Source organism: Bubalus bubalis, chromosome 12 (assembly GCF_019923935.1).
Source record: "Bubalus bubalis isolate 160015118507 breed Murrah chromosome 12, NDDB_SH_1, whole genome shotgun sequence".
NCBI classification, from domain to species: Eukaryota; Metazoa; Chordata; class Mammalia; order Artiodactyla; family Bovidae; genus Bubalus; species Bubalus bubalis.
The window spans coordinates 93,422,317-93,438,251 of NC_059168.1; the positions used below are offsets into that span (position 1 = coordinate 93,422,317).

General features: G+C 47.4%; 2 protein-coding genes across 2 annotated transcripts; both read left to right on the forward strand.

Moving 5' to 3' along the window:
- Positions 1 to 853: 853 nt before the first annotated feature.
- Positions 854 to 1,943, forward strand: LOC123327541 (olfactory receptor 5C1). Its single transcript, XM_044926713.2, has one exon. It carries the CDS (start codon positions 918 to 920, stop codon positions 1,941 to 1,943), a length of 1,026 nt encoding a protein of 341 aa, XP_044782648.2. The 5' UTR covers positions 854 to 917.
- A 7,163-nt stretch (positions 1,944 to 9,106) lies between these two features.
- LOC102401153 (olfactory receptor 1K1) lies at positions 9,107 to 10,323 on the forward strand. The gene has a single exon (XM_006049879.3). The coding sequence runs from the start codon at positions 9,373 to 9,375 to the stop codon at positions 10,321 to 10,323; it is 951 nt and encodes a 316-aa protein (XP_006049941.2). The 5' UTR covers positions 9,107 to 9,372.
- Positions 10,324 to 15,935: the final 5,612 nt, after the last annotated feature.

Genomic DNA, 15,935 nt, shown 5'->3' on the forward strand with positions numbered 1-15,935 from the left:
AAATCACCCCAAAGTTTTGGTTTCCCAGGGCATATAAAAGTTATGTTTACACTATACTGTAGTCTATTAAGTGTGCAATAGCATTATGTCTAACAAAGCAATGTACATACCTTAATTTTAAAACATTTTATTGCTAAAAAATGATACCCATCACCTAAGCCTTCAGTGAATCATAGTAGTAACATCCAAGATCTCTAATCACAGATCATCATAACACCTATAATCATCATGAAAAATCTGAAATATTGTGAGAATCACCAGAATGTGACACAGGGACACAAAGTGAGCAAATGCTGTTGGAAAAACTGTGCTAAAAGCTTCAGTTTGTTTAAAAACAAAAAACCACCATCTGTGAAGCATGATAAAGTGCAATAAAATGAAGTGTGACTTTATTTATTGAGCAATTATTATGTGCCCAGCTATGTTCTCAGTACTGTGGATTCAAAATTGAGTAAGCCAGGCAAGAGTCCCATTCTCACGGAGGTTAAGTAGTAGCGTGTTTGTGGTAAGTTGCTTCAAGTCATGTCCATCTCTTTGCGATCCTATGGACTCTAGCCAGCCAGGCTCCTCTGTCCATGGCATTCTCCAGGCAAGAATACTGGAGTGGGTTGCCATGCCCTCCTCCAGGGATCATCCCTACCCAGAGATTGAACCCTCATCACTTAAGTCTCCTGTATTGGCAAACAGGTTCTTTACAGCTGAGCTACCTGGGAAGTGGCAGGGACTTAGCACTAAAGAGATAATTTTAAAATTACCTCTTTATATAAATTTTAAAATTTTACATATTTTTAATTGAAGGATTCTTTTAAACACAGGTTTTGAGAAGTGCTGTGGTTTGTCCACACACATCACACTTTTATTACACAGTTAGGACTCACCCAAATCTGTTCCCAGTACAAAGTGCGTTCTGGCTGGTCATGATCCTGACCTTTTCCTCACCTCCCTCCTGCTTTGTCTCTCCTCAGACTCTGTCCTGCAAAATGACACCTGAGAACTTCACCTGGGCCTGGGGTGCCCCTGCTGAGTTCATCCTCCTGGGCATCACAGACCGCTGGGACCTGCGCCTGACCCTCTTTCTCATCTTCCTGCCCGTCTACCTGGTGAGCTTGCTGGGAAACGCAGGCATGGTGCTACTGATCCACATAGACGCCCAGCTTCACACACCCATGTACTTCTTCCTGGCCAACCTCTCCCTGCTAGATGCCTGCTATTCCTCAGCCATCGGCCCCAAGATGCTTGTGGACCAGCTGTTGCCTCGCGCCAGCATCCCTTACGCAGCCTGTGTCCTCCAAATGTTCCTGTTCACAGGGCTGGCCGATGCCGAGTGTTGCCTGCTGGCAGCCATGGCCTATGACCGCTACGTGGCCATCGGAAACCCTCTTCTCTACACCACGGCCATGTCCAGGCGTCTGTGCCTGGTCTTGCTGGGAGCCTCCGGCCTGGGCGGGGCAGTGAGCGCCGTGGTCCACACGACCTTCACCTTCCGCCTGAGCTTCTGCGGCTCCCGGGAGGTGAACAGCTTCTTCTGCGATATTCCCCCCCTGCTGGCCATCTCCTGCAACGACACCAGTCTCAATGAACTCCTCCTCTTCGCCGTCTGTGGCTTCATCCAGCCAGCCACCGTGTCGGCCATCGCCGTGTCCTACGGGTTCATTGCCGGCGCTGTGATCCGCATGCGCTCGGCCGAGAGCCGGTGGCGAGCAGCCTCGACCTGTGGCTCCCACCTCACGGCTGTGGCCATGCTGTACGGGACACTCATCTTCATGTACCTGCGTCCCAGCTCCAGCTACGCCCTGGACACGGACAAGATGGCCTCCGTGTTCTACACCCTTGTCATCCCAGCTCTCAACCCACTCATCTACAGCCTCCGCAACAAAGAGGTCAAGGAGGCGCTCAGAAGGACTTGGAGCCGATGCTGCAGTCCACGGCGGAGGCACCAGTGAAAGGGCTGCAGGCTGGCGTTAGGACTGACTCTGGAGGGATGAGGTGGGCTATTTCCGGCCCCTGGCACGAGCTGAGTGTCCCTTGTCCTTGTTTGAGGTGGAAGAAAGGGGAGAAACTGAGGTTTACAGACAGGAGACAGGAACCTGAGGTACTCTAGACCCAGCCAGAACCAAGATCAAGTGAATTTGCCGTTGAGTTTGCCTTAGGCTCCTCCATGTTCAAAGCATGTTACCAGATGCAGTAACTAGGTTTATTTGCCACTTGAATTTCCAAGAGGCTTATACCCAGAAACACCAGATAAGGGCTGTGCTGGCCGCAAGTGTTCTAGAGCCTTGCTTTTCTAACGTCCTTTGTGACCAGTGAGTTACACTGCTCACTTTGAGCCCAAGAGAGCAACTTCAGAACCCACTTATGCCAAAGACTGGGATAGAATCTGGGTAGGCAAATATCTTTCCCTATGAAGCCGCATATTCCATCTCTCAGGATAACTGAGAATACACATGATCTCATTCCTAAAATCCCACAGTTGTGTGAAAATTAGACCAAGATTATGTTACTTCAGGGCTGTGACAGAGATTAGGAAAGGGTCAGAATTATGGTTATGGTTAGAATAGGGTTAGGATTCCCGTTATGGCTAAGACTAAAGTTAGAGTTAGGGTAAAGCCAGAGTTAGGTTCAGAATTTAAAAGCAACTGGACAAATTTAGGACTGAATTAAAATTATGTAAATTGTTCAATTTGGATTGATTGTAATGAATAGTAGATTTGGGGAAAATATAGGAGTCAGGGTTCAAATAAATTTGAGCTCTTCTTAGAAATATTAGAACTAACATACACACACTGCTGTATATAAAACAGAGCACCAACAAGGAGCTCAGGAACTATACTTACTATTTTGTAAGAGGGACTTCCGTGCTTCCACTGTATGGGGCACGGATTCGATCCCTGATTTGGGGAACTAAAGATCCCACATGCTGTGTGGTGTAGCAAAAAAATAAGCTAAGTAAAATAGAGAAGTTTAAAAATATTTTTCTTATAACCTATAAAGGGAAAGAATCTGCAAAAGTATTCTTGTCTGGAGAATTCCATGGACAGAGAAGCCTGGCAGGCTATAGTCCATGGGGTAGCAAAGAGTTGGACATGACTGAGCAACTAACAATTAATTAACGACTGAATCACTTTGCTGTACACCTGAAACTACCATAACATTGTAAATAAACTATACTTCAGTTTTTAAAAAAGAAATATTAAAACTATTTTATTGCTAGTGTTACAGGGAAAGACTACTTAAGATTAGAATTCAGGTTTTATTCTTACTGGTAGATTAAATTTGGGTTAGAGCTTAGTTTGTGTTAGAGCTCTGTTAGATTTAAGTTAAGCTGGCATGTAAATAATGTTTGTGACAAGTTTAAGTCACAATCTAGTTGTTATTACAGTTAGCCTAGGTTCAGAACTAGATGAGAATTATGCACAAGAAGAAGGGTATTTTGAGTATCAAACTGACATGTTTGGGTGACTTCAATTTGATATATATTTAGGGTTATGGAAATGGATAATGTTCCTCAAAACATAAGAATAGGAGCTAACTATTGGTGGATTTAAGTTTCATTGAGAGTTATGAGCTTGCTTAGATATGCACATGGTCAGGTATGGTAGACTGCTTTGTGTTAAGACTATAACATCTAGAGACAGAGTTGGGGTTAGGAAAGGGAATGACATTACCTCTTGGGCAAAGGCAACCACAGTGCTCCAAGCCTTAGGTCATTCTGGGTCCTTCAGATCCATCACTCTTGAGATTTTTATCTACCCAGAGTTTATAGTTTTGACAGATTTTCTTTATCTAATTAAGTTACACATGAGCAAGGCCCAAGGCACTGCATTCTGCTGGGAAGCCCCTCTATGCAGGAGCAGGACAGGAGTGGACCCCAGAAGTTATAGTAGGTGCTTCCAAGGAGAGATGGAGCCTGGCCAGAGTAGATGTCAGCTCCTGTCTGTTCCTCTTTCCAGTCCTCCCTGATAATGGTTGAGATGAGGCCGGGGTGGTTCAAGCAATGCCTCATTGGTGCCCCCATATAGGCGCCCCATGGAGTGTGTTCCTTGGGCTTCAGCCAGGGGCTGGTCTCAGCACTCCAACTTCCTTTCAAGGAGAAATCAGCTGCTGGAACTTAGACTGCAGGAAGGCTGGAGGTTCATCCCAGCTCCCTGGGGAGGTGATGCCCCCTGTTACCAGAACCAGGTCTCTCCTTAGTAACTCTAGTCTTCTTGGAGGCCCCAGACTAATGGAGAAAGAGAGATGTGAACTATACTGTCTCCTCAAACCATAGAGAATTTTATAGGTTTCCTGACAGGGTCACCAACTTGTCCTGATTTTCCCAGAACTGTCCTAGATTTTAAAACTTTAAATCTCATGTCCACCTCTTCTGTCCTGGACAAACCAGGATGGCTGATCACCCTACTTCCTGATGACCCCATCTGTTGAGAGCAGAGAGCACAATAGCCTAAACTTAGCACAATTTGACAAAGGCTTAAATGAATTAAAGCCCCTTCTCCTACCACAAGGTTTTATAATCCTTTCCCAGTTCTTGCCTCCTATCACCATGACAACTCACATGCCATGACAATGGTTGGGGACATTGTCAGAAGAGTTGGCACCTGTGGGAATGAGAATAGAAGGTTTGCCCCCAGCTCAGTGGTTTATACTCAGAGACATCCTCTGTGGTCTTTTCTTCTTTGAGGGGCTCTCATGACATACCATTCCCACCACGATTAAGGGAAAGTTTCCAGAGGCATACAGCCCTTCCATCATCTTGGCTGTACAGGATGTCCACGGGTCCTTCCACATTTTTAGCATCCTTGGAACAGCCAGATATGATAATCACATCAATCCTATACATCCACTGGAGGAAACATGAAGTTTCAGACTGCTATGCTGGGCTAACTTGATAGATAAAAAAATAATGGGTTTCCCTGATGATCCAGTAGTTAAGAATCCACCTTGCAATGCATGGGACACCAGTTTGATCCCTGATCTGTGAAGATCCCACATGCCACAAAGCAACTAAGCCCGTGTGCCACATCTACCGAGCCTGAGCTCTGGAGCCTGAGAGTCGCAGTTGTTGAGCCCATGTGCAGCAACTACTGAAACCTGTGTGCCCTAGAGTCTGTGCTCCACTAGTACAGAAGCCACTGCAATGAGACGTCCATGTACCACAACTAGAGAAAGCCTGCGCACAGCAGTGAAGACCCAGCACAACCAAATTAATTAATTAAATATTTTTTTTAAAAAAAAGAAAAGAAACAAGAGGGAAGGGACGGCATTGGAAGACAATAACAGAGCCCAACCTGGGGGATAAAGGTTGAAATACAGTCAGATCCTCGTTCCTAAAGTGTGATGCCCAGGAAAGTTCCCCATTTCTGATCAAATATTGATATTTCCTTTTAAACTTTCTTCAACACCATCTACTAAGACAAGCAATTAGGACAAAAGCAGGTTTGGGGTGGGGAAGACTGATTAGGGCACCTACTGCACAAAACCAGCTGGGCCCTGCAGCATGGGTGGGAATTGAGGGAAAGGGACATTCAATGGGGGAAAACGGGCGCACACAGGGCACAGAGCTAACACAAGCTCTGCATGCACAGGAGACTCTAGGAGACCGGTTTAACTGACTAGAGATGGGTTGTTGGAAAATAGGTTGAGAGAAGTCTGAAGACTGAAGATCTGGGGATGGGAAGGATGCCTCACAGGCTGGATATCAGGCAGGAGAATTTGGACTTTATTCAATAGGTAGTAGGGAACCATGGAAGATGCTGTGTTCAAAAGGTACAACCCTTCATGGTTGTTCCAGTGCTGGGTCATGCAAAGCCATCCCCATCTGGAAGGCTACAAACACACACAGAAACACATGCCCCCTCCAACACAGAGCCAGTTCCCTATCAGAAGCCTTTATGCACCAAGAAACACTCTCAGGTGTCACTGCCCTCCGCAGACACATGTACAGTGGACATGCAGACACACACTCAAGCTCATGGACACGTTTCATTTGACAGAGACCTGGTCACTCTGTCCACACACAGGCATGCAATCCTACACACACACACACGTCACAGTCACTCAGGTGTACAACTGCCGCAGTCCCCAGAGGCACAATGCTCCCACACTCCTACACTTCCTACAAGAAGCCCCAGCAACAGCTCAGAGGACAAGACATGTAGCTCCAGAAGCTGCTGCTGCAAACCCCAGGCTTGGGGCTCTGGACCCCACAAGACAAGGACCGGGGAGCAGCAGCTTCACCATGCACAGGACTCCTGGGGTCCCCCGAGTTAGAGGTGGCACCAACAACCCTTTCCCCAGTCAAATTGGGCCCCAGAGAGGAAGGAAAACAAGCCCCAGAGCTGAGCTGCCTCTCGCCCCAGGGAGGGGGCCCAGGGGAAGGGTGTTTTCTCTGGGAGAAGCTAAGGTACTTCCAAGGCCCCAAACCTCCTAAGTGTGGCCAGTAACTCCCTCCCCAGACCCTTCAGCGTCGGGCTACACCTGGTCCCCGCTGCTGCTCCTCCTGTGATGTGGCGAAGCCAGACGGTACAACTGGGGCAAGGGCCAGGCTGGAGAGCAAGCGCCTCTGTCCTCTTGAGCTTGGCTGGGGGCATGAGCTGTTCGTGTGACTGTGAGAACAGGTGCTGTTGGTGTGAGACTGAGACTGTGCGTTACCATCGCTGCCCCACCGTGTCATCGTTGGGGGAGGGGAAGCGGTGTGTAGGTGAACATGCCCCTCTAGGGTGGCACATCTCTGCTGTGCCCAGCAGGAGACTTGAGTGGGAAGCTGCAAGGCCCTGGGCCTCTAGGGCTGGAAGCAGAAGATGTGACTGTGTGATGAGGGGTGACCAGGAGGCGTGGACAGACAGTGGTGGAGAACTGACACAGACCACTCGGTCAGTGAAAGCATGAATGGGCAGCATGGGTCCTGGAGCTGTGTGTGGTACCAGCAGCCTCCATGAACAGGAGGCTGTGAATGAGCGTCACCCTCTGGCCTCAGCACTATTTTGTGATTGCACTGGACCCTCAGTTTACGTTTAGGATGATCTGCGTCTATGGATCTTGTGGTTACACTCGTCTCTTACTTAGATGTCTGTGTCCACATTTCTGTACATGATCGGTCATGCCTATGTGTTTGCAGAGCATAACTAGAGGCCAAACATACCTGCATGCCTGCACCAGTGTGTTTGTAATTATAGACTAATGTTTCTGCCAACAGCTCAGTGTATTTGAATGCTTATTGAGACCCACTTAAACTCAGGTTAGAGGGCTTCCCAGGTGGAGCTAGTGGTAAAGAACCCATCTGCCAATGCAGGAGTCGTAAGAGGCATGGATTCTATCTCTGGGTCAGGAAGATCCCCTGGAGGAGGGCATGACAACCCACTCCAGTATTCTTGCCTGGAGAATCCCATGGACAGAGGAGCCTGGCGGACTACAGTCCCTGGGGTGGCAAAGAGTTGGAAACAACTGAAGCGACTTAGCACACACGCATGCATAGCTCAGCCTTCCTTCACAGAATACCTGGGAAGAATAGACTGGGTAGCTTAAACTTGGGTCAGTTCCCAAGTTTAAGTAGTTCCAGTTTCCGAAAAAGCCATTTCATAAGCAGGCTTCCCCTCTCCATCCTTTCCACTCACCTTGATCCTCTTACCTTTGTGGAAGGTGGGACATAATTGAGGGGGAAAAAACCAATGTTCTCCAGGAATCCAAAGCCAAAAGATTCTTCTTATTCAGTGGAGGAGAAAAAGGAAGACAATAGAGTAGGTAGGGTCTTTATTTTCTTTTAATGGATAAGGATGCAGAGCTGGTCTCAACATAGCCTTCAGGAAACCTGTCCTAAAACCCCTCTCCTTTTAAGACCCTTCTTGGAGAATCATCCAAGATTTCTGCAGTGAGATTCAGACAGGAAAAAAAATGGAAGCATTGAAATGTCTCTGTCCTTAAGAGTCAAGTCTCTGCATCTGATAGGTGTATCCACCTATCTGCACAAGTTTCCCATAAAGGGCTGTGCATTTTCTTGATGCTGTATGTGTTTGATTTCATGGGAAGAGTTTTCTAGGAATACTGGGAATCATTTAGATTCTTTGGTTCTTTTTTTTTGCAAGTCTCATATTTTCTTTCTTCTTTTCTCACTCTTGATTAAAAGTGTAGAGACTCGGGTTCAATCCCTGGGTCGGGAAGATCCCGTGGAGAAGGGAATGGCAACCCACTCCAATATTCTTGCCTGGAGAATCCCATGGACAGAGAAGCGTGGCAGACTACAGTCCACAGGGTCACAAAGAGTCGGACAGGGCTGAGCACGCACATGCATGAAGTTAAGCTAGCATCCTAGGTTCAAAATCTTTTTTCTTCAGAATTTAATGATATTGCTCAGCTGTGTCCCATCACCTACTATTGAGGACACAGTGGATGGCAGTCTGGATATCTCAACATCATCAGTGGAGAAGGAAATGGCTACCCACTCCAGTATTCTTTTTTCTTTTTTTTTTTTAATTTTATTTTATTTTTAAACTTTACATAATTGTATTAGTTTTGCCAAATATCAAAATGAATCCACCACAGGTATTCTAGCCTAGAGAATCCTGTGGACAGAGGAGCCTAGTGGGCTGCTGTCCATAGGGTCGCACAGAGTCAGACACGACTGAAGCGACTTAGCATGCATGCATGCATTGGAGAAGGAAATGGCAACCCACTCCAGTATTCTTGCCTGGAGAATCCCAGGGATGGAGGAGCCTGGTGGGCTGCCATCTATGGGGTCGCGCAGAGTCAGACACGACTGAAACGACTTAGCAGCAGCAGCAGCAGCAACATCATCAGATCCTTACATCCCTGCCCTTGGGAGGGATGGGTTCTTCTCTTGATCCTTAGTGCTCTAAAACATCATGTTTGCATTCAGGTGCTATCGATTTATATTCATTTCAATACATATATGCCCTTCATGTTTGGAATTTTATTTCTTAGATAAGTTCCTCGCTTCCATCTTGGTTTTCTTGTCCACTCTGACTTTCCCCAAAATAAATACCCATTGGTCAAATCTCTCCCTGGTTTTGATCCTCTCTCTCATCTTTCCTTTTGTGTTTCTTCCTTCTTTGGTCCACATCCTGGGCAATATTTTTGTTCTGTTTTTGCTGCAAATCACAATGTATTCAAGTTGGAAGCGGTTTTCAAGTTCACCTGATTCAGCTCCCTTACTCTACAGATGGAGAACCTAAGACCTGGAGAGGAGGGAAATTGCTCACAGTCACATCTGTGTGTAGCCACAGGGCTGTCATGACTTTCCTCGTGGCCAGAAAGCCTTGAGCAACTCAATGGCCCTTCACCCTTTACCTTTGACACTGAGGAGATGACTCAGCAATGGAATGAAACCCCTGGGGTTCCAGGTGAAGAAGCAGCCTAGCCATGGATGCTGCCAATGAGTCTTCAGAAGGAAGCCCATTCATCCTACTGGGACTAACAACAAATCCCAGCCAGCAGCGACCTCTTTTCGTGCTCTTCTTGGTCCTCTATGTGGCGGGCATCCTGGGTAATGGACTCATCGTGGCCGCCATCCGAGCCAGTCCAGCCCTTCACACTCCCATGTACTTCCTGCTGGCCCACCTGTCCTTTGCTGACCTCTGCTTTACCTCCGTCACGGTACCTAAGATGCTGGTCAACCTGCTGGCCCACAACCGCTCCATCTCCCCGGCTGGCTGTCTGACCCAGATGTACTTCTTCTTTGCCCTGGGTGTAACTGACAGCTGCCTCCTGGCTGCCATGGCCTATGACCGCTACGTAGCCATCCGGCACCCCCTCCACTATGCCACGAGGATGTCCCGGGCCATGTGCACAGCCCTGGTGGGGACAGCGTGGCTCGTGTCCCACATCCACTCCCTACTGCATATCCTGCTTATGGCCCGCCTGTCCTTCTGTGCCTCCCACCAAGTGCCCCACTTCTTCTGTGACCACCAGCCTCTCTTAAGGCTCTCCTGCTCTGACACCCGGCACATCCAGCTGCTCATCTTCACCGAGGGCGCCGCAGTGGTGGTCACTCCCTTCCTGCTCATCCTCGCCTCCTACGGGGCCATTGCAGCTGTGGTGATCCGGCTGCCGTCAGCCGCCGGGAGGCTCCGGGCTGTGTCCACCTGTGGCTCCCACCTGGCCATGGTGGGCCTCTTCTACGGGACAGTCATCGCAGTCTACTTCCGGCCCACGTCCCGGTATGAGGCCGAGCAGGGCCGTGTGGCCACCGTCATGTACACCGTGGTCACGCCCATGCTGAACCCGGTCATCTATAGCCTCCGGAACCGTGATGTGCAGGGGGCACTCAGAGACCTTTTCACTCAACGACGGATCTCAGGGGGTGACTCCTGAGGCCTGGACCCCACCAAGGGCGGACTGCATCGCCCACGGCAACACTCGTGATTGCCATCATCAGCTCTGTGCTTTTTCCAAAACCATAATAAAGGTGATCCCTTTCTGAGTGCTACTGTAGCGCAGGTCCTTGCCTGACCTGACGTTACGCCACAACGACCAGTGAAGCAGATGTTTATGACCCAGTTTCACAGATGAAGAAACTGGGGCTCAGAGTAGGAGATTTGACTTTCCCAAGTTTACACCATTTTTAGGTGTCAAAACCTAGGCCCTTTCAGCAATACCATGCCCTCTTCTAACAGTCACTTCCAGGCATGTAGGGGGCATTCTACCATTTTTTGTTGTATTTGGGCTTAAAGCTATATGGAAGGCCATGCTACCCAGATCTTGCTTGGGGGGTGGGGGTGGGGATTGGGACTTTGTTTTCCATCACATCACCATGTTTTCTCAAAAAACTGACTTCTTATCTGTCTGGGACAGAGGCTAAAATTCACAGACCCGTGTGTCAAGGGCTGACCTCACCCAGTGAACCCAGTTTGGCACAGAGGAAGTACTCTGGGCATCTGAGATGAATAAATGAGTGTATTTTTTATGTTTATGAGCACTTAGAAGCTGTCCATTTTTCTTACCCTTTGTTCTTGTACTTGTTTGCTATGATCCTGCCTGTTCAGCTCCCCCTGGCATTCTGTAGTAGGAGAAGGCAGTAGGCATGCAGTGTAAATAGATAAATTAACTTAAGCAAGACAGAGAAGGGACAGGGTAGGCATTGGTGCAGATGGAAGAGGTTTTTTTTTTTAAGTTTTTATCATATGTCAGCACTACACATATTTTTTTTAATTCTAGGGGTTTTTTATTTTCTTCCCTTGCTTTGGCTGTGCTTGGTCTTCGTTGCTGCATGCCAGCTTTCTCCAGTTGTGGTGAGCAGGGGCTCTTCTTCACCGCAGAGCTCTGGCTTCTCACTGCAGTGGCTTCTCTTGCTGCGGAGCACAGGCTCTAGAGCGTGGGCTTCGTAGTTGTGTCACACGGGCTTCGTTGATCACTGACATGTGGGATCTTTCTGGACCAGGGATCGAACCGGTGTCCCCTGCATTGGCAGGAGGATTCTTAACCACGGGACCACCAGGGAAGTCCAAGCATCGGTATTCTTATAGCCACTTTACAGATGAGGAAATGGAGGCTCAAAGACGGTGAGTTAGTCCATAGCAGAGTCAGAGCAAGCACTTCTGCTGCTCAAGCCCTTCAGGTGCATTTTAACTGGGTCCTATAGAACCCAGATCCCGAGTTCAGCAGCCTCAGTGAAAGAACTCGCAGGCTACAGCAGTCCTAGGGCTGGATTATCCATGGGCCCTTCCAGTTCCCACTATTGAGTTGGCCACCACCTGATCCTAGAACTGCTGTCCTATGCCATTTTATATCTAAAAGAAAACTTAAAGGTCTTTGGACCACTGGCTTTAGAAAACCAAACCGCAAACCACAACTCTTTTTTTTTTTTTTTTGAATGAAATCTTACCCAGAAACATACTATCTAAAATGAAGGGGAGAAAGCAGGAGTAAGGGTCAGAGGGACCCTCTAGCGAACCCATCTTCTCAGCCTCCCCAGTGCATCTTCCTCACGGCCCTGAGGGGCCCCTGATCCATTCCAAACCCTTACATTGATAAACTGGGAAACTGAGGCCCAGAGTGTTTAAGGGACCTGCCCGGGTCACACAGAGTCAGTGGTAACCTTCAGGCTTCCTGGCTTAGCCCTCCAGCACCCCGTCACTTGGCCCTGCGGTGACACGAGACCACCTTCATGTCCACCTGACCCACCGTCCTCCCACCCCCACCCCGAGGCCCAGGTTGATGCCATATCCTTGCTCCTCTATCAATAGCCCCACAACCTGTTTCCCCCTCACTCGTCTCTGATGTTTCAGAAAAATACTGGTGGTGATGCTCATCACCCCGTCCACACCTGTACCATCAGCCCCAGCCTATGACATAAGGTATGTCATCTGCTGGCCATCAGGGACCTCACCTGAGTTCTGCCAGAGTCTCGAGAACCTGGCACAGAGATATACACGTACTCTGCTGTCATCTCGTCTGGCCTCTCGTCTCTTTCCTTCAGCATAAGGGGAGAGGGGCCCTATGGGGCTCAAGGGATCATCAATGCTTTTTCTGGGCCACCAGCCTTGACCTGGTCATCCTGCTCAGCCCCCCAAAGAGGCCCCATCCCTGGACGAGTGGTCCCCACCACCCAGGTTGTAGCACAGCCCAGCTTCTGACCTTGGTCTCTGACCAAGGCTCTCTATCTCTGCCCCAGCATGATCAGTTCCTTCTACAGGATGACCATAACCAGTGTCAAAAGTGCTTTCAGGTCTCATGAACGCCCAGGGAGAAACCCTCACTATGCATGTAGGAAAACTGAGGCTCAGAGAAGAGAGGAGGCTTCTCCTGGTTGGCTCCACCAGCCAATTTTAGTTCCAGTTCTCCTAACTCAGTCTCAGGCTCTTTCAACCACACCACAAACCATCACTCAATTCAAGTTAATAAATAGTTATTGACCATCTTCTATGTGTCAGGTGCTGGGCTGGATGATGCCTGATCTACTTCCAGACCCCCAGTAAGACATGCAAGAGAAGGGGATGGGGGGCACATAAGTAGCCTCAGTCAATAGGCCTATCGGTCCCTGGGCCCCATTCCCATCCCACCCCCCACCTAGATCAGGTTTCTTGTTTTACTTCAGGAAGCCCTAAAAGATGATATTGACCAGGAGATAAGAGTATGAAACCTTCCCCCATCCCCAACCAAGAAAAGCCACTGAGTTCAAAAATCCACCAAAGAATTCTCCCTGCATCCTTTTCACATGAACTACAAAGAACAGTTTTTAACACCATAAGCAAACAAGCCTATGCAAATTGACTCAATTCCAAGCAGTTCCCTTGAAAGAGATGGTACCCAGGGAGGCTGCTTCAGCTTCATGGGTTTGCAGTCACCCCTCAGAAGGACTTTGAACTTCTTCTCCTTACCCACCGTATTCCCTGACTTTGTCCTGAAATGACTTCGAACCATTTCAGAATCAATCTAGCCTACCCTCCTAGCATGGGTTTTCCCTGATGGCTCAGATGGTAAAGAATTTGCATGCAATGCGGGAGACCCAGATTTGATTCCTGGGTCAGAAAGATTGCCTGGAGAAGGGAATGTCTACCCACTCCAGGATTCTTGCCGGGAGAATTCCATGGATAGAGATACAGTCCTTGATGACTGAGTGACTTTCGCCCTCCTAGCATCGATATTACTAACCCTTCATTTATGCCAATACTAGGTAGTGCTAGGAACCAAGTCACCCAGAAAAAATAAACAATTGCATTTCAAGAAAAGAACTGAGTCTGCCTCTCCAGCCTCTCTTCCAGTGCAGGCTTTCTGCATCATAATGTAAGGCCACCTTCATTTCAAAGGTAAAACAACTGGAGAGATCTTAGTTGTGAAAGAGTCTCTGATCATAAATGGCAAATTGATTACTTCTTCTAAGGGACCAAAACAATTTCTATAATTCAAGTCTTCTTTCATGCAAGGGCAGCCACAGGGAAAATGCAACTATTAGACTTGAAAAATAAAAACATGAAGACTCTTTCTAAATGTGAAAATGACTGCTTTAGAATATGAGGAACGGATCAGTATTTTAAGAAGCTGTTTATCAGCAAGCAGTTTCTCTCACTCTAAACCAGGGATGTTTCCCTCGCTCATCCTTTTCATGTCTCTTATGTGTCTGCCCCTTTCTCTCTTTTCAGTTGTTTGTGTTTCTACTCTCTTCTTTTCTTTGCTCTCTATGCTCTCTGCATTCTCTGTTATGATTATGTACTGGGCAGGAGGACAACAGACAGCACTTGCCTTCACGTATTTTTTTTTTTCCTATGATGGTTTTTTTTTTAATTTCTTTTTTTTTATTTTCTTTCTTTCTTTATTTTTTATTGCATTGGTTTTGCCATACATCAACATGCATCCTCCACAGGTGTACACGTGTTCCTCATCCTGAACCCCCCTCCCATCTCCCTCCCCATATCATCCCTCTGGGTCATCCCAGTGCACCAGCCCCAAGCATCCAGTATCCTGCATCGAACCTGGACTGGCGATTCATTTCTCATATGATATTATACATGTTTTAATGCCATTCTCCCAAATCATCCCCCTCTCCCTCTCCCACAGAGTCCAAAAGACTGTTCTATACATCTGTGTCTCTTTTGCCGTCTCGCATACAGGGTTATCATTACCATCTTTCTAAATTCCATATATATGCGTTAGTATACTGTATTGGTGTTTTTCTTTCTGGCTTACTTCACTCTGTATAATAGGCTCCAGTTTCATCCACCTCATTAGAACTGATTCAAATGTATTCTTTTTAACAGCTGAGTAATACTCCATTGTGTATATGTACCACAGCTTTCTTATCCATTCATCTGCTGATGGACATCTAGGTTGCTTCCATGTCTTGGCTATTATAGCCTTCACGAATTTAATAACAGGAACACAGATTATGATCAAAGCCAGGAGAGATGTACAGGGCACTATGGAAGCATCAAAGAGGGAGCAATGAATGGAGATAAGGGCGATGTGAGGAGTCTGATGGATCACAGTGGTGATTAACGGCCCCAGTTCACCCATCCCTGAATCCTTGGCCACGTAACTTTGCCCTTCATCTGGGATTTGGGGTTCAGCCATCCAACTTGCTTTGGCCAACAAGATATTGGGAGGCATGACATAGACCTGAAAAGAAGCTCAGATATTGGGTTTTTTCTCTTGTGTTTTTCTCTTTGCCATGAGAAGGACATGCCCAGCTAGCCCACTGGCCCCCAGCAGAGAATGAAAGACACACTGAGCAGAGCTTTCCCAGTCCTCAAGGCGATCCAGGAAGACCAGGGCAGAGCAGAGCCTCCAGCTGACCTGCAGACACAAGAACAGAAACCCAGGCTGTCTCATTGACACAAGAGTGAAAATATTTTTTTAATTAACTTTTATTGCAGTATAGTTGCTTTACAATATTGTATTAGTTTCTTCTGTACAGCAAAGTGAATCAGCTATATGTGTATATATATCTCCTCTCTTTTTTGGATTCCTTTCTCATTTAGGTCATCACAGAGCACTGAGTAGAGTTCCCTGTGCTATATAGTAGGGTCTCATTAGTTATCTATTTTATACATAGTATCAATGGTGTATATACATCAATCCCAATCTCCCAATTCATTCCACCACTTCCCCTTTCCCCCTTGGTATCTGTACATTTGTTCTTTATGTTTGTATCTCTCTCTGTTCCTCTTTTTTAAATATTATTATTTAAATTTTATCTATTTTTTGGCTGTGCTGGATCTTTATTGCTGCGTGGGCTTTTCTCTAGTTGCAGCGAGCAGGAGCTACTCTCTACTTTCAGTGTGTGGGCTTCTTACTGGAGTGGCTTCCCTTGTTGCTGTTCATGGGCTCGAGAGTACTCAGGCTTTAGTAGTTGCGGTTCCCAGGCTCTAGAGCGCGAGCTCAATGGTTGGGTACACAGCTTAGTTGCTCCATGGTATGTTGAATCTTCCCAGATCAGGGATTGAACCTGTGTCTCCAGAAATGGCAGGCAGATTCTTTGCCACTGAGTC

What these genes read in the sequence shown, in the direction of transcription:
- LOC123327541 (XM_044926713.2), top strand. Translation starts at nt 918, where the DNA reads ATGATCCTGACCTTTTCCTCACCTCCCTCCTGCTTTGTCTCTCCTCAG.
- LOC102401153 (XM_006049879.3), top strand. Translation starts at nt 9,373, where the DNA reads ATGGATGCTGCCAATGAGTCTTCAGAAGGAAGCCCATTCATCCTACTG.